Raw genomic sequence first — 23797 nt, 5'->3', positions numbered from 1 at the left:
CCGTATTACAAGTTTATTATTTTTCCTGAAAACTTGGTCACATATAATGACACAATGCGAAGGTTTTCCAATTTTTTGATTTTTTTTGAATTTTTTATGCTCGTTTCAAAATGCAGTCAAAACGGCGGGCTTGACCGTTCCTAGCTAGTGGTTGAATCTTGGAATTTTTTTGGTGTTTCTATGATTAAATAGATACTTACGTACCTAGAAATGATTTTTGGAAAAAATAAAGAGCAAACTATGAGGCAGCTACAGTTCAAATTTGACCCGTTTCCAACTGAATCGACGACAATTTGTCTTTTTCACCAGAGGTGGATCAAAACTTTTGACACCCAACCATTTTGTCAATTGTGCACTAAATATGTCCTATTATTTTATAAAAATTATTTGGTAAAATTTTGCAACAAATATATGGTAGGTCCTTCACAAAAAAACCTCATTTCGGGCACTCGAAAAATGGAAAATGAATTTTCCGTGCAAAGAAAATTAAAACTCACTTTGGCAACATTGTTTGGAATTCCAAGATGCATCCTTGTGCACAATATGAGATCATTTGAACAAACTATGCCATGAATGTGGCCATGAGATTGAGCGTTTGGGTTGAAATCCATGAATCTTCACACATGATAGCTCATTTCTGAGAACACTTTTCTAAAATAATTACCGTATTACAATTTTATTATTTTTCCTGGAAACTTGGTCACATATAATAACACTATGCGAAGGTTTTCCAATTTTTTGAATTTTTTTGAATTTTTTATGCTTGTTTCAAAATGCGGTCAAAACCGCGGGCTTGACCGTCCCTAGCTAGTGGTTGAATCTTGGAATTTTTTTGGTGTTTCTCTGATTAAATAGATACTTATGTACCTAGAAATGATTTTTGGAAAAAATAAAGAACAAACTACGAGGTAGCTACAGTTCAAATTTGACCCGCTTCCAACTGAATCGGTGGAAATTTGTCTTTTTCACGAGAGGTGGATCAAAACTTTTTTCAACCAACCATTTGGTCCATTGTGCATTAAATATGGCCTAGTATTTTATAAAAATGATTTGGTCCAATTTTTCAACAATTATTTGGTAGGTCCTTCACAAAAAAAACCTCATTTGGGGCACTCGAAAAATGGAAAATGATTTTTTGTGCAAAGAATATAAAAAATCCCTTTGTCGATACTGTTTACTATTCCAAGATGTAAACTTTTGTAGAGTATAAAGAAATCATTTTGAACAAATATAAAGAATATCATTTCAACAAATATTTGGTAGGTCTTTTAAAAAAAGAACTCATTTTGAGCACTAAAAAATGGAAAATGGTTTTTTCATGACCTATTTAAAGGGTCATAAATTCTTCAAATTGTTTGTTGCTTTCTGATTGGTCTATACGCATATCACGCGGATCATGCATCCAACGGGATCCAACGGCGGACCTCATCCCCTCACCCTCTCACCCACGTAGCCCTCTCACCCCCCTCGCCCACGCAGCCCCCACTCCCCACCGTTCCAACCCTAGCCCCCACGCCCCCACTCTCCTGCACCCGCACCCACTCGCCAAACCCTAGCCGCCGCCGCCGCCCCCGCACCATGGCCGTCGACGGCGAGGAGCCCGAATCCCCATGCCTCCCAAGCGGCTGAAACCCTAGCCCGCGGCGCAGCCATGGCGACCGAGCTCTGGATCCGATCCAAACCCAAACCAGCCGCCTCTCTCCCTGCTCCCTCTCCCGGCGCAAACCAGCCCCCGCCCCCGCCGGTGACCTTGCCGCCGTGCTCCGCCATCCGCCCTCCGCCACCCTCTTCCCCTCCCCCACCTCGTCCCCTCGCCTTCTCGCCCGGATGGAGCAGCAGGTGAGGCGGCGGCCAGATCCGCCCCGCCGTCAGGCGACTGAGGCGCTCGAGGGCGGCTGCGTCTCCCCAGCCGTCATCCACCGCGACTTCAACTGCACCATCGTCCTCATCGTCCACATCGACTTCCGTAGAAGATCCATCCCAGGTGCGTCTGTTCTCCTTCTTCCTCGCCCCGCTGCCGCCGGCCGTGCGCTCTCGGGCCACGCAGGGCTCGCATTATTGACTGCTCGCTATTGTGGTTCTGCGTCGCCTTGCGTTTGCGGTTGTGGATCCTTGGATCGAGCGGAGCGGCGGGTGTGCCTGCTCACTTCGTTTCCTCTATTGGGCGGTGGATCCATTCCGGCGGCCGTTGTGGCCAGTGCGGCCGCGCGTGCCTCTTTTGGGTGATTTCGCTAGTGGAATGGCTGAATGATTTCGCCCCTGAACTAAGTATATTATAATCTAGAGCCTCTCTATTTAAATACTTACCATGCCTTCCATGAATCATGATATGCTGCCCCTTATTTGCAATCTCAAAAATAATACTTGTGCACCTGGCCATTTTATTCATGCTTATAAGTTGTTTTATAGCAAGCACTTTCTGCAATTTTTTTGTAAAGCTACATTTACTAAATTCAGATTGCTAGGATCTTGTTTTGCTGATATTTTGCTTTCCATGTGAATGGGTTTCCAGAGTGTGCTGATTGAACCAACCAGTGGCAACACAGGCATTGGGCTGGCCTTCATGGCTGCTGCGAAGGGTGTAGCATAATTTAGGCTTGTATTGTTTTCTCTACACAGATTATGTAAGCAGAGTCTTATATATTAACGGTTTCTGCCAAGGAAACAACCAAGTCACTAGCCTTGCTTATTAATTTATGGTTTCTGAAAAAGTTTGCTAGTCTCACTTATTTAATGGTTGCTAAAAATCATCCGTCTTGTACTGTCTTTTAGCATGCGCTGTTGATTGGTTGATTAACATTGATACTCCCAGTCCGGCTGAACCTGGAAGCTCGAGAGCTGGGAACTGAACCGGAACCTGAACTAGTACTTAGTAGTTAGTAGTTTTGTAATTAGAGCTGGAAATATTTGACCTCCCAGTGTAGCACAGTACATTGTCCGTCCGTCCGGCTGAGGCGTGTCATCATGGGGACTGGCAGCTCGAGAGAGGACGATGATAAGGTTCCTGTGATCCGTTGATTTGTTCATACAGTTTGAGCTAGTGACTTGGCCAGCAACCAACCAGCATGCTGGTTACTCATGTTTTCCTTATTTTTTTACAAGAGCTTGCTTTGAAGAATGTCTAGTATTCAGTTTGTACCTCACCTAGTATATGTGCTGCTCAACATTCAACCTGCTTTACTCCGCTTATGCGATTCTGCTAAGTTTGTAGAGGAAGCAGCCAAAACTAGTGTTGCATCCTAGTACTAGCTTAAACCCTGAGATACTTTGTTTGTTTTCTAGATAGATAGATTGCTTGTTCATCTGGGCTTCTGATGTGCTGTGCTTATGTGTTATGCTTGCAGCTGCCGACCTCTTCCTGTGGTCCAAGCCGGCGCCCGGAGCTGGCAAACGCGGCGATACTGCCAATGACGACTGGCTCATGGGACAACGGCGACACTGTCCAGCGCCAACGCCGTCACCATCGTCGGCCGTGTGTTCCGGCCGGCTAGGAGGTAGCTGGCACCTTGGAGGCCCCGAAGCCACTTCATGGAGTACGGGTTCGTGCTGGACGGAGACGGGAGCGTCATCGATGAGGTGTTGCGGCTTTACTGCTCTGCTTTCGGTTATTGTTCTTTGTGCAAATTAGTGGCTTGATTTCCCATTTTGTTTGCCAAATCTGAAGGTACTGGTGGTGCCTATGTTGTCTACGAGATCCTACACCCAAGAGGATGTGGTGGAGCTCCAGTGTAGAGCTACTTATTTGATTCATTTGAAAAGATGAGTAATTTTTTTTCATTAACAGAAACTTCTCATCTCTTTTCTTCTATTTTCCTCTCTTCTCTTATCATTGCTGCTGTTAAGTTAGGACTTGCTGCTGATGATTGCTATTGTTAGAAATCATGATTGCTTATTTTAGTGTAGGACTTGCTATTATTGCTGTCATATTCATACTGTATTTTCCAAAGTTCGATAGCATGTCGTCCTTAGGATAAGTTGTTGATAAAAAATGGACTAAATTAAAGCACTCCCAGGACTTGATGCTGTTATTATTGACCTGCTGCTGTTGTTACCGAGCTTTAACCTTAGTTTAAGCTTTCTTGTTCTTGCAATTACTAGTTGTGATAATTGTATGGTGATAAGAATGCCTCTGCAGGACAATATATTTTGCTGGTTCCACCGCGCCATCACATGAAACTTGGTGCTGCTGCTTCCTGGCTGGCTGTAGCTTTGCATGAAGCAACAAGAGATGGCTTCACTTTGCTGGCCTATTTTTTGCCCCCTCCGACTGAGATGCCAAAGCATAGAGGTACACGCATCCCTGTTAATATTGAGTAGAAAGCACACCTTCTGAATTTGAATTGATTGCTCTGAAATGTTGTCACCTTCCTTCCATGAGTTTATGCAAGCATGTGTTGCCAAAGTTCAAGAAGGCGCGCTTAATAGGCCGATTATGCACGTTGAAGCAAGAGGCGTTGGCTCAATGCCTCGCCTTGGTCATGTGCGGGAAGAAAAGCGCTAGGACTCTAGCTGTACTGCTGCTGTTGATGCTCTACTGCTCTAGAATCTAGCTGTACTGCTGTTGTTGATGCTCTTGGCCTTTAGCTATACTGCTGCTGTTGATGATCTAATGCTCTAGGCCTCTAGATGTATTGCTGATGTTGATACTCTAGGCCTCTAGCTATATGTTTTCCAGGTTACACGCTAATTGTACTCCTTCAGTTAACTCTTTTAAACATGACTTGGTTACTTAAACCCAACTCTGCCCGTGTATATGCCAAGTGTAGCTTCCCCTAAGATATTCATTTTGCAACTTCATCTATTGATGCTTTGCCACTAAATGCAATTTGCAGGGAGCTTGATAAAGCTTGGACGTTGGTCAGGGCTCCAACGGTGCTGATGCTATTGGGTTGGTTGTGGCCTCATGCATGGTAGTAGGCTTGGCTGGCCCCTGATATAGAGTGCTATATTGTTGAGAGTTTTACCTGTAGAGTGCTATATTGTGATTGGTGAAATAATGTATGGTGTATATTGTGATTGTGTGGAATATTGTAATAAACTGAGTTTGGTTGTTATTTGAATCGGTGTGTTGACTACAAGCTGTGAAAAATTAAAACTTGATGTTGGTATATCGGTGTGTTGACTACAAGCAATGTGCACCCAGTTGACTACAATAATCTAAAAATTGAATGTAACAAAAAAACAAAGAAAATCTGAAAATAGAAATTATATAAAATGTGAAAAGGCTAGATCTTAGAAAGCAAAAAGGCCGAATTAATGGGCCAAGCCCATGTAGCCGACCAAAATTAATAGTAAAAAATAAGTAAAAAAAAGGCCGAATTGTTGGGTTAGGCCCATGTAGAAAACCGAATTGGACCGGACTGAATCTTGTGCCACATCAGCTTGCCACGCTGGATGCCTATGTGGCCTGGGGAGGTTGCTAGTGACCAAAACGCCATAGTGGACATATTTTGGTCATAAACGTCTACGACCATTCCAGAAGAAAGGTCGCTATAGTCAGTTTACGACCGCCAGCTTTTGACCTTCTGTTTTTGGTCACAAAAAGGTCGCAAATGAAAAACCATGACCTTTCAGTGACCAATAGTGGTGGTCACAAGTTGACATATTTCTTGTAGTGTATATGCGTGCCAAGATCTTGGGCAGCGCTGGGGACCGGCAAGTCGCGAGTTCATACCTCGAAGGCATCATTCTGGCAAACCCAGATAAGGATAACTTCCTCGTGCCTTACTTTCCCGAGTAAGTTACCCCTCACCGCCCCGTAACATATGATTTCTTAGATTCCGCTCGTTCTTTTTTTTCTAACATTCTGTGTTTTGTGCAGTGACACACATTGCACACTCATCCTCTTAAGCCCGAAATATTCCACGGCCACGTATTTTGACTCGGACCGTCAGTCGACAAAAGACTACACAAATATCAAGAAAGTTCTTGATGAAGCTCTTCTCGGCTATGCCAGATCTGGAGGCACCTTCAGCAGGACAATTCGTAGGTATGACCAGCACGTGTTCACCCACAATACGACGTTCCCCTGCGTCAAGCAGCCGGCTGGCGGTCAGAAGGATGCCTACTACGCCCTCCATCACATGTGGGCGATCATACGGGACCATAATCACCTTCGGCTACAAATTAATCTCAAAGATTGGGCCGCACGCTTGTCGGCAATCCAGGACGCGGACATCAGACAAGAATTCTTTCGCATCCAGTTGGAGTTTGCGGAAATCATCCATCAAGATGTCCTTCGTACCTCGGGGCAGTTCTACCTCAGATTTCAACCGTCCAACAGTGAGATAGAAACAACTCTACAAATGCAGGCTGACAACGACCGCGATTTCATGACCATCACGAAAGACGGCGGCTTCATCCACGCTCCGTGAATTGCTACTAATTCATGTTGTAATATTAAACTTTAATGAACTTGTATGTCTCTTTGGTTTGGACAGTCGTTCAACTTATATGTAATCGATGCTATTTATTAGTAGGACCATGAATCGTGCTGTTATAGTTGTAATATTAAACTTTAATGAACTTGTATGTCTCTGTGAATTGCTACTAACGTTTTGTTTGGCTAGTGCATAGAGATGCCGTCGTATGTCGTGTACAAGGGTAAGGTTCCCGGAGTCTATGACGACTGGGAGGAGTGTCGGAGACAGGTTCACCGTTTCAGCGGTAACAGTTACAAAGGGTACACCACTAGGGCGGAGGCGGAAGTTAGATACGCACGCTATCTAGCGGGAGAGAGGAGGGAGCGTTGGAGGAACCGGATGAAGACCAGTTTCATCGCGATTATGCTCATCGTGATGACCGCAACTCTCTTCTATGTGATGGTAGTCTAGATGATCGATATCGACTTGTAATGTGAAGACAAACTCGCTATTCGCGGTCTCGAGACTTGTAATATTCTAACTTTGTTCGGTATTTTCAATTCGGAGATTAATATGATGAATTGTATTCGGAGACTAATCTTCTATTGTATTCGATAAATTTATTGTTTATATGTTGTGCTCTCTATATTCTGTGCAGTAATATGTTTTGTAACCTGTGCAAATATCAGAAAAAAATCCCTAATATTCATACTAGTGGCGCACCACTCAGCACTTTAGTGGCGCACTGCAAAAAGCACACTAGTGGCGCATCACCAATGAGTGCGCCATTAGTAAGCCAGAGCACATGGGTAAATATGGCCCCCTGGGAGGCATACTAAAGGCGCACCATGGGCTATACTAATGGCGCACTGCCTGGTGCGCCATTAGTAAAATATTCTAATGGCGTGATGCTAGTGGCGCACCTGTAGTGCGCCATTAGTAGGCAAAACAGGTGCGCCACTAGCAGGCCTTTTCCTAGTAGTGAAGGCCCATAAGGCCCATTACACTCCCCGGGGGGGTTCCGATAACCCCCCGGTACTCCGGTTTTTCTCCGAGATCATCTGAAACCTTTCCGGTGTCTGAACATAGCCGTCCAATATATCAATCTTTATGTCCCGACCATTTCGAGACTCCTCGTCATGTCCGTGATCATATCCGGGACTCCGAACTACCTTCGGTACATCAAAACACATAAACTCGTAATACCGATCGTCACCGAACGTTAAGCGTGCGGACCATACGGGTTCGAGAACTATGTAGACATGACCGAGACACGTCTCTGATCAATAACCAATAGCAGAACCTAGATGCTCATATTGGCTCCCACATATTCTACGAAGATCTTTATCGGTCAAACCGCATAACAACATACGTTGTTTCCTTTGTCATCGGTATGTTACTTGCCCGAGATTCGATCATTGGTATCTCAATACCTAGTTCAATCTCGTTACCGGCAAGTCTCTTTACTCTTCTGTAATGCATCATCCCGCAACTAACTCATTAGTCACATTGCTTGCAAGGCTTATAGTGATGTGCATTACCGAGAGGGCCTAGAGATACCTCTCCGACAATCGGAGTGACAAATCCTAATCTCGATCTATGCCAACTCAAAAAGTACCATCAGAGACACCTGTAGAGCACCTTTATAATCACCCAGTTACGTTGTGACGTTTGGTAGCACACAAAGTGTTCCTCCGGTATTCGGGAGTTCCATAATCTCATAGTCATAGGAACATGTATAAGTCATGAAGAAAGCAATAGCAATATACTAAACGATCAAATGCTAAGCTAATGGAATGAGTCAAGTCAATCACATCATTCTCTAATGATGTGATCCCGTTAATCAAATGACAACTCATGTCAATGGCTAGGAAACTGAACCATCTTTGATTCAACGAGTTAGTCAAGTAGAGGCATACCAGTGACACTCTGTTTGTCTATGTATTCAAACATGTACTAAGTTTCCGGTTAATACAATTCTAGCATGAATAATAAACATTTATCATGATATAAGGAAATATAAATAACAACTTTATTATCGCCTCTAGGGCATATTTCCTTCAGTCTCCCACTTGCACTAGAGTCAATAATGTAGATCACATCGCCATGTGATTTAACACCAATAGTTCACATCACCATGTGATTAACACCCATAGCTCACATCACCATGTGACCAACACTCAAAGGTTTTACTAGAGTTAGTAATCTTAGTTCACATCGCCATGTGATTAACACCCAAAGAGTACTAAGGTGTGATCATGTTTTGTTTGTGAGAGTAGTTTAGTCAACAGGTCTGCCATATTCAGATCCGTATGTATTTTGCAGATTTCTATGTCAACAATGCTCTGCACAGAGCTACTCCAGCTAATTGCTCCCACTTTCAATATGTATCCAGACTGAGACTTAGAGTCATCTAGATCAGTGTCAAAACTTGCATCGACGTAACCCTTTACGATGAACGTTTTGTCACCTCCATAATCGAGAAACATATCCTTATTCCACTAAGGATAATTTTGACCGTTGTCCAGTGATCTACTCCTAGATCACTATTGTACTCCCTTGCCAAAAATATGGTGAGGTACACAATAGGTCTGGTACACAGCATGGCATACTTTATAGAACCTATGGCCGAGGCATAGGGAAATGACTTTCATTCTCTCTCTATCTTCTGCCGCGGTCGGGCTTTGAGTCTTACTCAACCTCACACCTTGCAACACAGGCAAGAACTCTTTCTTTGACTGCTCCATTTTGAACTAGTTCAAAAACTTGTCAAGGTATGTACTCATTGGAAAAACTTATCAAGCGTCTTGATCTATCTCTATAGATCTTGATGCTTAATATGTAAGCAGCTTCACCGAGGTCTTCCTTTGAAAAACTCCTTTCAAACACTCCTTTATGCTTTCCAGAAAATTCTACATCATTTTTGATCGACAATATGTCATTTACATATACTTATCAGAAAGGCTGTAGTGCTCCCACTCACTTTCTTGTAAATACAGACTTCTCCAAAAGTCTGTATAAAACCATATGCTTTGATCACACTATCAAAGTGTATATTCCAACTCTGAGAGGCTTGCACCAGTCCATAAATGGATTGCTGGAGCTTGCACACTTTTTTAGCACCTTTTGGATCGACAAAACCTTCTTGTTGTATCATATACAACTCTTCTTTAAGATATCCGTTAAGGAATGTAGGTTTGACATCCATTTGCCAAATTTCATAAAATGTGGCAATTGCTAACATGATTCAGACATACTTTAAGCATCGCTACGAGTGAGAAAACCTCATCGTAGTCAACACCCTGAACTTTTTCAAAAACCCTTTTCGACAAGTCTAGCTTTGTAGATAGTAACACTACTATCAGCGTCCGTCTTCCTCTTGAAAATCCATTTATTCTCAATGAATTGCCGATCACCGGGCAAGTCAACCAAAGTCCATACTTTGTTCTCATATATGGATCCCATCTCAGATTTCATGGCCTCAAGCCATTTCACGGAATCTGGGCTCATCATCGCTTCCTCATAGTTCGTAGGTTCGTCATGGTCAAGTAACATGACCTCCAGAACAGGATTACCGTACCACTCTGGTGCGGATCTTACTCTGGTTGACCTAAGAGGTTCAGTAGTAACTTGATCTGAAGTTTCATGATCACTATCATTAGCTTCCTCACTAATTGGTGTAGGAATCACTGGAACTGATTTCTGTGATGAACTACTTTCCAATTCGGGAGCAGGTACAATTACCTCATCAAGTTCTACTTTCCTCCCACTCACTTCTTTCGAGAGAAACTCCTTCTCTAGAAAGGATCCATTTTTAGCAATGAATATCTTGTCTTCGGATCTGTGATAGAAGGTGTACCCAACATTTTCTTCTGGGTATCCTATGAAGACGCACTTCTCCGATTTGGGTTCGAGCTTATCAGGTTGAAACTTTTTCACATAAGCATCGCAATCCTAAACTTTTAAGAAATGACAGCTTAGGTTTCTTGCTAAACCACAGTTCATACGGTGTCGTCTGATGCCTTTGGCTCTAGCGGCCCTGAGCTACCTGTCTCTGATGATTTCGGCAAGTTCCTCATCATCAGCTTCGTCATCGGACGGTACTTGAAAGGCGACCTGCTTCTTGTGAGGACTTGGTCAAGAGCCTCGTCCAATAGTGGCCTTTTTCTTCAGCAGAGAGGGGCCAGTTGATGAATTTGGTGGAGCTGAAGAACTAGCAGAAGCTCCTGAGGCAATAGAGATGCCTATTGTCCTTTGGCACGTGGCGAGATGCACATGTGCTGAGGATTTTGACGGAGGAGCTGCGGACTTTGGAGGAGCTGGAGCAGCTTGAGGAATTGGCCGTGAGGGCTTTGAAGAATCTGGCCGTGAGGGCATTGCTGAGGAACTTGGTCGTGAGGGCATTTGGGGTGAAGCACTTGGCATATGAGCAGGCTTCTTTGCCATGGCCTTCTTTGGCTTGCTTGCAGAGGCCTCAGCAGTGGTAGCAGCAGCATAGTCTTCATTAAATTTCCTCACTGCTTCCTTAGCTATTTTGGCTAGCTTGGCCTAGCGCTTGGCCCATTCATCAGGATAATTCTCACCATGCTTGAGGCTGGTGGGATCTGCTTCTTGGCCAGGTGCCAATGGAGGTCTTGGGCATGGAGGATTTAGAGCGAATTTCTTCATATACTTTGGAATAACATATCTGTACTCCCTCCATTCCCATGCCCATCTCCTCTCTATTCTTTGTATGCGCACCTTGCGCTAATTTTTGTCCTCCTTGCCAAATTTGGCCTCATCAGGAGTGCAATAATCCTTGTATATGTCATCAGGAATCTCGAAAGCAGTATTGACCTCAGGCCTCTTTCCTCCTTTCTGTGGCTTCTTACCATCAACCATTTTCTTCATCTGAGGAATTTGAGCAATGGAATTCTCTGAAGAGGTGTGCAACTTTTCTTCAAGGAACACTGCAAATGAGTTAAGTTGATGAGAACCTAGTGATTCAGCAGCGGACATGTGTACCTATGAACAGAGTATAGTTGCGAGGAATTTGGAGAGGTCATATGCGTTCTCAGAAGGTTTTGCAATAAGAACAAGTTTGAGGAATTTGACCAGATGAGTCTTGAAGAATTTCACTAAGCGTTCTTTGACTTAGGTTCTAGAGTTGTACAGATTAAAAACTCCACACAATTGAGGAATCTTGAAGAAAAATGTTGCTTAGGGAAACAGATCAAGAACAGATGTTATGTGAGGTGTTCAGTGTGTGAAGATTTGAGGAATAAACACCTTTTGAAGATTTTGTAGAAAACATTTGAATCAAAGAGGGCAGTAAAAGTAACTTTTAATTACCCTGGACGAAGAACACGACGAACTGGGAAGTATAGATGTGAAGCTCGTTGGTTCAGATCTTCCACGCCTTAACTTGGCAGAGGAAGACAACTACAGTGGCGGTGGAGTGAAGAAATCCGCAGTTGGCGTGAGTACGATGACGACGAGGTTGAGGCAGTGAAGCTCTTCCTCACCGGCGACGATGAAGTAGCGGCGGCGCTAGGGTTTGAGAAGCTCGAGTGGGATTGAGGTCGAACAGAGTAAAAACAAAGTGAGGAAGGGGAGGGGTATTTATAGTCGAAGTGAAAAATTGTTCGCCCGAAGAAATTGGACGAATGTGCCCCTGACCCTTCTCATTCGCTTGACATGTGTCACCCACGTACTGAGAAGTGGCGATCGTGTGAGATCGTGGGTGAATAGATAAGTATTATCATGGGATGTGGAACGGTTTGAGTGGCAAACGCCAAAAATTCAGATAAGATAAGTTTTAATGTTACGTTCGCAAATTCTTCAGCTGACAAGGACACAGTGAAGATTTTGAACATGTTTCAAATATAACGCACATGAAGAATTTGTGAATGGATTGGGTTGAGCTTAGCATAGAGGAGGAAGGGTCCGATCACATTCACTTAGCAGAAAAGGCAATCATGAAGAAATAGCAATAAGTAATGGTGAAGACATTGCAAAGTTGAAGAAATTGAGCAATTGAGGAATTTCAAAACTGAGGAAAACTCAAATTGAAGATTTTCAACTTTTGGTGGTGGCGTGACCCACCGTATAAGAATGATAATTTCAGACACCGCGTACAATTGTCATAGGGCTCTGAGAATCAAATTCTTCGTTAATTTTTCCACACTTAGAGTGTTAGTCTTCATTGATTGAAGAAAAACATTTCTTCATGTGTTGCACATCTAAGTCATCAATTTTGCATAAGTGTTAGGATGAGTGTCCTTTTCAAAGAACATTCGAAGATTCTAAGATATTTAGCTCACACCGCAACTTGCTAAATCTCTTCTCATCCAAGGGCTTTGTGAAGATATCGGCTAGGTCTTCAGTCTTCACATGCTCAATAGAAATGTCGCCCTTCAACACATGATCACGAATAAAATGATGACGAATCTGAATGTGCTTTGTCTTTGAGTGCTGAACTAGGTTATGAGCAATCTTGATGGGACTCGCATTGTCACAGTAGAGTGGCACATTCTTCACGTTGACGCCGTAGTCCTTGAGAGTTTGCTTCATCCATAGCAGTTGAGCACAGCAAGAACCAGCAGCAATGTACTCAGCTTCAGCAGTAGATAGTGATACGCAATTCTGTTTCTTCGAGGACCAACAGACCAAGGATCGTCCGAGGAAATGACATGTGCCAGATGTTGACTTGCGGTCCACACGATCACCAGCATAGTCAGAGTCTGAATATCTAATGAGATCAAAAGCCGAGCCCTTGGGGTACCATAATCCAAGTGTTGGTGTGTGAGCTAGATATCGAAGAATATGCTTCACAACCTTATGGTGTGATTCCTTTGGTGTATCTTGAAATCGGGCACACATGCAAATACTATGCATAATGTCTGGCCTAGATGCACATAAGTACAATAAAGAACCAATCATGGGGCGGTATACCTTCTGATCAAAGTCAATACCATTTTCATCAGTGCATAGATGGCCATTTGTGGGCATAGGGATTTTGAATCCTTTGCAGTCTTGCATGCCGAATTTCCTCAATACGTCCTTGAGGTATTTCTCGTGAGATATGAATATGCCATTGTGCTGTTGACGAACTTGAAGACCTAAGAAGAATTTAAATTCTCCCATCATAGACATTTCATATTCCTCCCTCATCATATAACCAAATTCGTCAGTGTAACGTTGGTCAGTACATCCAAAGGTAATATCATCAACATATATTTGGCACACAAACAATTCACCATCATAAGATTTAGTGAAAAGAGTAGGGTCAAGTGAACCGGGTTTGAAGCCTTTCTTCATGAGGAATTCCTTCAAAGTATCATTCCACGCCTGAGGGGCCTGTTTGAGGCCATAGAGGGCCTTATTGAGTCTGAGGACTTTGTTAGGATGCTTTGGATCTTCAAAACCTGGGGGTTGAACAACATATACTTCTTCCTCAAGCTTACCATTGAGGAATGCACTTTTCACATCCATTTGATACAAAGTGATATCATGATGGTTAGCATAAGCAAGTAATATGCGAATAGCCTCAAGTCTAGCAACAGGTGCAAAAGTTTCATCGAAATCAATTCCTTCAACCTATGTGTAGCCTTGAGCTACAAGTGAAGGAAATATGCCCTAGAGGCAATAATAAAGTTATTATTTATTTCCTTATATCATGATAAAAGTTTATTATTCATGCTAGAATTGTATTAACCGAAAACATAATACATGTGTGAATACATAGACAAACAGAGTGTCACTAGTATGCCTCTACTTGACTAGCTCGTTAATCAAAGATGGTTATGTTTCCTAACCATGGACAAAGAGTTTTCATTTGATTAACAGGATCACATCATTAGTTGAATGATCTGATTGACATGACCCATTCCATTAGCTTAGCACCCGATCGTTTAGTATGTTGCTATTGCTTTCTTCATGACTTATACATGTTCCTATGACTATGAGATTATGCAACTCCCGTTTGCCGGAGGAACACTTTGTGTTCTACCAAACGTCACAACGTAAATGGGTGATTATAAAGGTACTCTACAGGTGTCTCCAAAGGTACATGTTGGGTTGGCGTATTTCAAGATTAGGATTTGTCACTCCGATTGTCGGAGAGGTATCTCTGGGCCCTCAAGGTAATGCACATCACATAAGCCTTGCAAGCATTGCAACTAATGAGTTAGTTGTGAGATGATGTATTACGGAACGAGTAAAGAGACTTGCCGGTAACGAGATTGAACTAGGTATTGAGATACCGATGATCGAATCTCGGGCAAGTAACACACCGATGACAAAGGGAACAACGTATGTTGTTATGCGGTCTGACCGATAAAGATCTTCGTAGAATATGTAGGAGCCAATATGGGAATCCAGGTCCCGCTATTGGTTATTGACCGGAGACGTGCCTCGGTCATGTCTACATTGTTCTCGAACCGTAGGGTCCGCACGCTTAAGGTTTCGATGACAGTTATATTATGAGTTTATGAGTTTTGATGTACCGAAGGAGTTCGGAGTCCCGGATGAGATCGGGGACATGACGAGGAGTCTCGAAATGGTCGAGACGTAAAGATCGATATATTGGACGACTATATTCGGACATCGGAAAGGTTCCGAGTGATTTGGGTATTTTTCGGAGTACCGGGGAGTTACGGGAATACGGGGGAGAAGTATTGGGCCTTATTGGGCCATACGGGAAAGAGAGAGGGGCTGCCTAGGGCAGGCCGCGCCCCCCCAAGGCCTAGTCCGAATTGGACTAGGGGGAGGGGCTGCGCCCCCTCCTTCCTTCCCTTCTCCCTTCCCCTTCCTTGTCTCCTACTCCTACTACATGGAAGGACTCCTAGTTGGACTAGGAAAAGGGGAATCCTACTCCCGGTGGGAGTAGGACTCCCCTAGGGCGCGCCATAGAGAGGGCCGGCCCTCCCCTCCTCCACTCCTTTATATACGGGGGCAGGGGGCACCCCATAGACACACAAGTTGATCTTCGTGATCGTTCCTTAGCCGTGTGCGGTGCCCCCCTCCACCATATTCCACCTCGGTCATATTGTAGCGGTGCTTAGGCGAAGCCCTACGACGGTTGAACATTAAGATCGTCACCACACCGTCGTGCTGACGGAACTCCTCCCCGAAGCTTTGCTGGATCGGAGCCCGGGGAGCGTCATCGAGCTGAACGTGTGCCAAGAACTCGGAGGTGCCGGAGTAACGGTGCTTGGATCGGTCGGATCGTGAAGATGTACGACTACATCAACCGCGTTGTCACAACGCTTCCGCTGTCGGTCTACAAGGGTACGTAGATCACACTCTCCCCTCTCGTTGCTATGCATCACCATGATCTTGCGTGTGCGTAGGAATTTTTTTGAAATTACTACGTTCCCCAACAACAAGTCGTACCTTATTCCTCACCATAAGACCATTTTCATCTTGCCTGTTGCGGTAGATCCACTTTGTGCCGATGATATTGTGCTTGCGAGGATCTGGACGTTTGACCAGTTCCCAGACGTTGTTGAGCTCGAACTGATGTAATTCTTCTTCCATAGCTTGAATCCACTCAGGCTCCAGAAATGCTTCATCTACCTTAGTGGGCTCTGTGATAGAGACGAAAGCAAAGTGCCCACAAAAGTTAGACAAATGTGAAGCTTTTGAGCGTGTGAGAGGACCTGCAATGTTGATGTCGCTGATGATTTCTTAATCTGCACTTCGTTTGCAATGCGAGGATGAGCTGGTTGTCGTCGAGGAATTTGATCAGCATTTTCTTCAGCACCATTTTCCTCAGGTGCATCAGCATGACATTCTTCACATTCTGGAATGATTTCTTTAACAGATTCTTCAGTAGGAATGACATCCTCAGTAGCCTTGAACTTGATAGTTTCCTCAGGTGACTGTTCATCTAACACAGAAGGTAGGTGCTCTCTTTGCGAGTCATTAGATTCATCGAACCACACATCTACATTTTCAACAACTTTGTGGTGAACGTTGTTGAAGACTCTGTAGGTGTGCGAGTCCTTTCCGTAACCAAGCATAAAACCCTCATGTGCTTTCGGTGCAAATTTAGAGTTGTGATGGGGATCTCTAATCCAACATTTAGCACCAAAGACTTTGAAATAACTCACATTGGGTTTCTTGTCAGTGAGGAGTTTGTATGCAGTCTTCTTGAAGAATTTGTGAAGATATACCCTGTTGATGATGTGACATGCAGTATCAATTGTCTTAATCCAGAAACGACGAGGTGTATTGTATTCATCAAGCATAGTGCGAGCCATCTCAACAAGAGTCCTGTTCTTGCGCTCCACGACGCCATTCTGCTGAGGAGTATAAGGAGCAGATAACTCATGAGTAATACCAAGTTCATCAAGATAGTCATCAAGACCAGAATTCTTGAACTCAGTTCCATTGTCACTTCTGATGTGCTTGATCTTCACACCAAAGTTGGTTGAAGCCCTCGAGGAAAATCGTTTAAAGACTTCCTGCACCTCATGTTTGTAAGTGACAATACGCACCCATGTGTAACGAGAGTAATCATCAACAATAACAAAGCCATATAGAGATGCATCATTTGTAACTACTGAATAATGATTAGGACCAAAGAGATCCATGTGAAGCAATTCAAATGGTCGAGTAGTAGTCATGATAGTCTTCGCTGGATGTTTGGCCTTGGTCATCTTTCCAGCTTCACAGGCTCCGCACAAGTGATCCTTGAGGAATTTGACATTCTCAATGCTAATGACATGCTTCTTCTTCGCGAGTGTGTGCAAATTCCTCATCCTAGCATGACCAAGTCATCGATGCCATAGCCAGCCTTCTAAAGCTTTTGCAAGTAGACATATAGCTGGTTGAGGTCCTGTAGAGAAATCAACAATATACAAATCTCCTCTCCTAAAGCCTTCGAAGACTTTGGAATTGTCAGCTTCCATGATCACAACACAATGATACTTGCCAAAGACAACAACCATATCAAGATCACAAAGCATTAAGACAGACATGAGGTTGTATCCTAAGGACTCGACAAGCATGACATTGTCCATGTGTCGATCCTTTGAGATCGCAACCTTACCTAGACCCAATACCTTGCTTTTTCCTTTGTCAGCGAAGATGTATGCTTCAGATGCGATGGAGACAAGGGAGCATCCGTCAATACATTCTTGTCACCAGTCATGTGGTTCGTACATCCACTATCGAGAACCCACTCAGTGGCTTTGGGTTGGTTATCCCGCAGATGAATTAGTGCAGCTTACGAACTCATATACTTCATCAGTGAAGAATATGACATCAGATTCATCAGATCAATTTCATCAAGCAATAAAACAGATAAAGCAGTATGAGGACGTGAGAAATGAGGATTCATTTCTTCATGATTAGCCTGCGTTCTTTCAGGCACATACAGGTCTCCAGCAAATTTTTCAGACGTTTAAGTGCGTCTGGAGACCTGTCCCTGCATAAGAGATTAGTTCCTTTTCTTCACCACCCACATCCGAAGGGGTGGCAAAGAGTTCATCATTCTGCGAACTCCATAAGAGAATGGTGGCATAGAAGCCATTCCACTTCATTTCACATAAGAGGAGTTAGGATAAGCATATGAATAAGCAGATAAATTCTTTGAGGACTTATGAACATAATGGTTAGAGGAGTCATGCTCATATTCATAGCCCTTAGCTCTTCCTTGCAAAACGGAGGTGTTAGCACGATGATCTTCATATGAGGACTTTGATCCTTTTGAGGAATTTGATCCATGTGAGGAATTTGGTCCATATGAAGAATTTGATCTGGGGTTCCTATTCTTCATAGGTGGTGTCATGATGACATTCACCTGAAGATTTACAAGGCACCTTTTGGGAACCCAGATTTTCTTCATAGGGGAACCATTCCTGCAGTTAGTGCCAACATATCTAACAAATACTTCACCATTCTGATTTTTGAACAGTTTATAGTTAGAGTCAAATGACTTATCAGAAGAATGAGGAGATTCACATGTAAAGCCAGATAGATTAGATGGATCTACTGGAGGTCCCTTTGTAGCAACCCATGAGGTTTTGGGGTACTGCTCAGGCTTCCAATATGTTCCATCAGCATTGATTTTCCTCTCAAAGGCAGTACCCTCTTTCCTAGGGTTCCTGTTGAGGATCTGCTTTTTAAGCACATCACAAAGAGTCTAATGCACTTTGAGGCTTTTGTACATGCCTGTCATATACAATTCCTTCAACCCTGCATCATCAGTGATACTAGCAATGTCCTCAGATGAGGAATTAGTGATAGCAGAGACATGTGAAGAATTTGTAACATTAGAAGCATTTGAACATTCCGGTGAAGAATTAGCAGTTTCACATTCAATGCATTTCAAACATGGAGGAATGAATTCTTCCTGGGTAGCGCTGATATGTTGTGCAAGTAATGAATCGCACTCCTTCTGAAGATCTTCATAACTCTCCCTTAGCTTTTCAAGATCTTGCTTTCTTTGAAGAAATTCATAAGAAAGCTTCTCATGATCAGATAAGAGAGTGTTATGATGACTTTGAAGGTTGTCAAACTTGGACTGAAGTCTCTGAAGACTTTCAGCCAAAGCTTTAGTGCGATCCATTTCTTCACCGAACATATCATCACTTTTGTCTAGCATGTTTTGAACCTTTTCAAAAGCCTTCTGTTGTTTCACAGCAATCTTAGCAAGTTTAGAATAGCTAGGCTTGAGGTTTTCATCAGATTCATCCTCACTTGATTCAGAGGAGGGGTATTTGAGTACCTTGGCACCCTTTGCCATGAAGCAATAGGTGGGAGCGTAGTCATCATTGCCTTCATCAGCCTTGTTGGTGAAGCCATTTTCTTCAGAGTTGAAGATGAACTTGCTGACGAATGCAGTAGCGAGATCTAGGCTCGCCACACCAGACTCGGACTCCTCAGATGCCTCCTCTTCCTCATGTTCCTCAGATTCAGCCTCAGAGTCCATTTCCTTACCAATGAATGCCCGGGCCTTCTTGGAGCTGCTCTTCTTGTGAGCTGAAGACTTTGAGGATTTTGATGATGAAGACTTTGAAGATTTCTTCTTCTTCGCGTCATTAGAACTGTAATCCTTGTATTTCTTCTTCTTTGATTCCTTTTCCCACTGAGGACAATCTTGAATGTAGTGACCAGGTTTCTTGCATTTGTGGCACAACCTCTTCTTGTAGTCACTGGATGAGGAATCATTGCTCCTTGAGGATTTTCCAAAATGACCACGTCTTGAGAACTTCTGGAATTTCTTCACGAGCAGTGCTAGCTCCTGGCTCAGTTCTTCAGGATCACCAAGTCTACTACCAGAATCTTCACCTTCAGATTTAGAGACAACCTTGGCCTTCAGGGCACGTGATCTGCCATAGCTCGAACCATAGAGATCTCTCTTCTCAGCAAGGTGGAACTCATGAGTGTTTAACCTCTCGAGGATATCAGCGGGATCAAGAGACTTGTAATCACCACGTTCTTGTATCATCAGTGCGAGAGTATCAAATGAGGAATCAAGCGATCTCAGCAATTTCTTCACCACCTCATGGTCGGTGATGTCAGTGGCACCAAGTGCTTGAAGTTCATTTGAGATGTCAGTGAGGCAATCGAAGGTTTGCTGAACATTTTCATTGTCGAGTCTTTTGAAGTGGTTGAAGAGATTGCGAAGAACGTCAACTTGAGAGTCACATTGAGTTGAGACTCCTTCATTGACCTTGGACAGCCTATCCCAGATAAGCTTAGCAGTTTCCAAAGCACTCACTCTTCCATGCTGCCCTTTGCTCAGATGGCCACATATGATGTTCTTCGCCTGTGAATCGAGTTGCTTGAATCTCTTCACATCAGTAGCGTTCAGAGAAGGTGAGACTGAGGGAACACCATTTTCCACAACATACCACAGATCGTTATCAATTTCCTCAAGATGCATTCGCATCTTATTCTTCCAATAGGGGTAGTGATACGTCTCCAACGTATCTATAATTTTTGATTGTTCCATGCTATTATATTATCTGTTTTGGATGTTTATGAGCTTTATTGTACACTTCTATATTATTTTTGGGACTAACCTATTGTTGGGGAACGTAGTAGAAATTCAAAATTTTCCTACGTGTCACCAAGATCTATCTATGGAGAGACTAGCAACGAGGGGAAGGAGAGTGCATCTACATACCCTTGTAGATCGCTAAGCGGAAGCGTTCAAGAGAACGGGGTTGATGGAGTCGTACTCATCGTGATCCAAATCACCGGAGATCCTAGTGCCGAACGGACGGCACCTCCGCGTTCAACACACGTACAGCCCGACAACGTCTCCCACGCCTTGATCCAGCAAGGAGAGAGGGAGAGGTTGAGGAAGACTCCATCCAACAGCAGCACAACGGCGTGGTGGTGATGGAGGAGTGTGGCTATCCTGCAGGGCTTCGCCCCAAAGGAGAAAGAGAGGTAGGGCCGCACCAACGGGGAGAGGAACTCATCTCGTGTCCTGGGCAGCCCCAAAACCTCCACTATATATAGGGGCAAGGGGGAGGGGGAGGCGCCCTAGGGTTTCCCCTAGGGGGGGGGCGGCGGCCAGGGCAGATGGGATCTACCCCTTGGGTGACTTGGCCCCCAAGCCAGGAGGTGGGAACCCTTAGATGGGGCGCCCCAAACCCCTGGTCACGTGCGAATAGGTGAGGGGGGCGCACAGCCCCTTAGTGGGCTGGTTTGCCCCCTTCCCTTGGCCCATGAAGCCCCCCAACACTTGCCGGGGCTCCCGAAACACCTTTCGGTCATGCTGGTCATCACCCAGTACCTCCGGAACACTCCCGGACTCCAAAACCCTTCGTCCAATATCAATCTTTACCTCTGGACCATTCTGGAACTCCTCGTGATGTACGGGATCTCATCCGGGACTCCGAACTACCTTCGGTAACCACATACAAGCTTCCTTTATAACCCTAGCGTCACCGAACCTTAAGTGTGTAGACCCTACGGGTTCGGGAGACATGCAGACATGACCGAGACGTTCTCCGGTCAATAACCAACAGCGGGATCTGGATACCCATGTTGGCTCCCACATGTTCCACGATGATCTCATCGGATGAACCACGATGTCAAGGACTTAATCAATCCCGTATTCAATTCCCTTTGTCTATCGGTATGATACTTGCCCGAGATTCGATCGTCGGTATCCCGATACCTTGTTCAATCTCGTTACCGGCAAGTCTCTTTACTCGTTCCATAACACATCATCCCGTGATCAACTCCTTGATCACATTGTGCACATTATGATGATGTCCTACCGAGTGGGCCCAGAGATACCTCTCCGTCACACGGAGTGACAAATCCCAGTCTCGATTCGTGCCAACCCAACAGACACTTTCGGAGATACCCGTAGTGTACCTTTATAGCCACCCAGTTACGTTGTGACGTTTGGCACACCCAAAGCACTCCTACGGTATCCGGGAGTTGCACAATCTCATGGTCTAAGGAAATGATACTTGACATTAGAAAAGCTTTAGCATACGAACTACACGATCTTGTGCTAGGCTTAGGATTGGGTCTTGTCCATCACATCATTCTCCTAATGATGTGATCCCGTTATCAACGACATCCAATGTCCATGGTCAGGAAACCGTAACCATCTATTGATCAACGAGCTAGTCAACTAGAGGCTTACTAGGGACATGGTGTTGTCTATGTATCCACACATGTATCTGAGTTTCCTATCAATACAATTCTAGCATGGATAATAAACGATTATCATGAACAAGGAAATATAATAATAACTTATTTATTATTGCCTCTAGGGCATATTTCCAACACCTATTAACCCAGAGCCCAGTGCCAGTTTCTGTTTTCCCCTTGTTTCAGTGTTTCGCAGAAAAGGAATATCAAACGGAGTCCAAACGGAATGAAACCTTCGGGAGAGTTATTTTTGGAACGGAAGCAATCGAGAAGACTTGGAGTGTACGTAAGGGAGGCAACAAGGAAGGCACGAGGCAGGGGGGCGCGCCCACCCCCTGGGCGCGCCCTCCACCCTCATGACCCCCCTAACGTATTTCTTCCTCCTATATATACCAATATACCCTAAAACCATCGAAGAGCAGAATAGATCGGGAGTTCCGCCGCCTCAAGCCTCTGTAGCCACCAAAAACCAATCGGGACCCTATTCCGGCACCCTGCCGGAGGGGGGGATCCCTCACCGGTGGCCATCTTCATCATCCCGGCGCTCTCCATGACGAGGAGGGAGTAGTTCACCCTCGGGGCTGAGGGTATGTACCAGTAGCTATGTGTTTGATCTCTCTCTCTCTCTCTCTCTCTCGTGTTCTTGAGGTGGTACGATCTTGATGTATCACGAGCTTTGCTATTATAGTTGGATCTTATGATTTTTCTCCCCATCTACTCTCTTGTAATGGATTGAGTTTTCCCTTTGAAGTTATCTTATCGGATTGAGTCTTTAAGGATTTGAGAACACTTGATGTATGTCTTGCATGTGCTTATCTGTGGTGACAATGGGATATTCACGTGATCTACTTGATGTATGTTTTGGTGATCAACTTGCGGGTTCCGTAACATTGTGAACTTATGCATAGGGGTTGGCACATGTTTTCGACTCTCCGGTAGAAACTTTGGGGCACGCTTTGAAGTACTTTGTGTTGGTTGAGTAGATGAATCTGAGATTGTGTGATGCATATCGTATAATCATACCCACAGATACTTGAGGTGACATTGGAGTATCTAGGTGACATTAGGGTTTTGGTTGATTTGTGTCTTAAGGTGTTATTCTAGTACGAACTCTATGATAGATCGAACGGAAAGAATAGCTTCATGTTATTTTACTACAGACTCTTGAATAGATTGATCAGAAAGAATAACTTTTAGGTGGTTTCATACCCTACCATAATCTCTTCGTTTGTTCTCCGCTATTAGCGACTTTGGAGTGACTCTTTGTTGCATGTTGAGGGATAGTTATATGATCCAATTATGTTATTATTGTTGAGAGAACTTGCACTAGTGAAAGTATGAACCCTAGGCCTTGTTTCCTAGCATTGCAATACCGTTTGTGCTCACTTCTATCATTAGTTACCCTGCTGTTTTTATATTTTCAGATTACAAAACCTATATCTACTATCCATATTGAACTTGTATCACCATCTCTTCGCCGAACTAGTGCACCTATACAATTTACCATTGTATTGGGTGTGTTGGGTACACAAGAGACTCTTTGTTATTTGGTTGCAGGGTTGTTTGAGAGAGACCATCTTCATCCTAGGCCTCCCATGGATTGATAAACCTTAGGTCATCCACTTGAGGGAAATTTGCTACTGTCCTACAAACCTCTACACTTGGAGGCCCAACAACGTCTACAAGAAGAAGGTTGTGTAGTAGACATCAGGTAGTCTGCTACCTCTTGAGCACTGCGTTGGATTTCCTTGAAGAGGAAAGGGTGATACAGCAGAGTAGAGCAAGTATTTCCCTTAGTTTTTGAGAACCAAGGTATCAATCCA

General features: G+C 44.0%; 2 protein-coding genes across 3 annotated transcripts; one reads left to right on the top strand and one right to left on the bottom strand.

The window, feature by feature from the left end:
* Positions 1 to 1475: 1475 nt before the first annotated feature.
* Positions 1476 to 5078, top strand: LOC147988088 (uncharacterized). 2 transcript variants are annotated; one of them, XR_015617789.1, is made up of 5 exons: positions 1476 to 1984; positions 2513 to 2624; positions 3345 to 3576; positions 3665 to 4288; positions 4833 to 5078. XR_015617789.1 is itself a non-coding variant. In XM_087545616.1 (4 exons), exons 1-3 carry the CDS (start codon positions 1828 to 1830, stop codon positions 3744 to 3746), a joined length of 471 nt encoding a protein of 156 aa, XP_087401742.1. In that variant the 5' UTR covers positions 1476 to 1827; the 3' UTR covers positions 3747 to 4288; positions 4833 to 5078. The 2 variants fall into 2 exon arrangements, 1 of the variants encoding a protein (XP_087401742.1); XM_087545616.1 differs by lacking the exon at positions 2513 to 2624.
* Positions 5079 to 11108: 6030 nt separating this feature from the next.
* Positions 11109 to 19800, bottom strand: LOC147988087 (uncharacterized). The gene is made up of 2 exons (XM_087542598.1): positions 18927 to 19800; positions 11109 to 11311 (listed from the first exon to the last, which is right to left on the bottom strand). Exons 1-2 carry the CDS (start codon positions 19798 to 19800, stop codon positions 11109 to 11111), a joined length of 1077 nt encoding a protein of 358 aa, XP_087398724.1.
* Positions 19801 to 23797: the final 3997 nt, after the last annotated feature.

This window comes from Triticum urartu, chromosome 2A (assembly GCF_056163025.1).
Source record: "Triticum urartu cultivar PI428250 chromosome 2A, HENAU_Tu73, whole genome shotgun sequence".
Taxonomy (NCBI): domain Eukaryota; kingdom Viridiplantae; phylum Streptophyta; class Magnoliopsida; order Poales; family Poaceae; genus Triticum; species Triticum urartu.
This window is presented reverse-complemented; position numbering and strand designations above follow the sequence as displayed.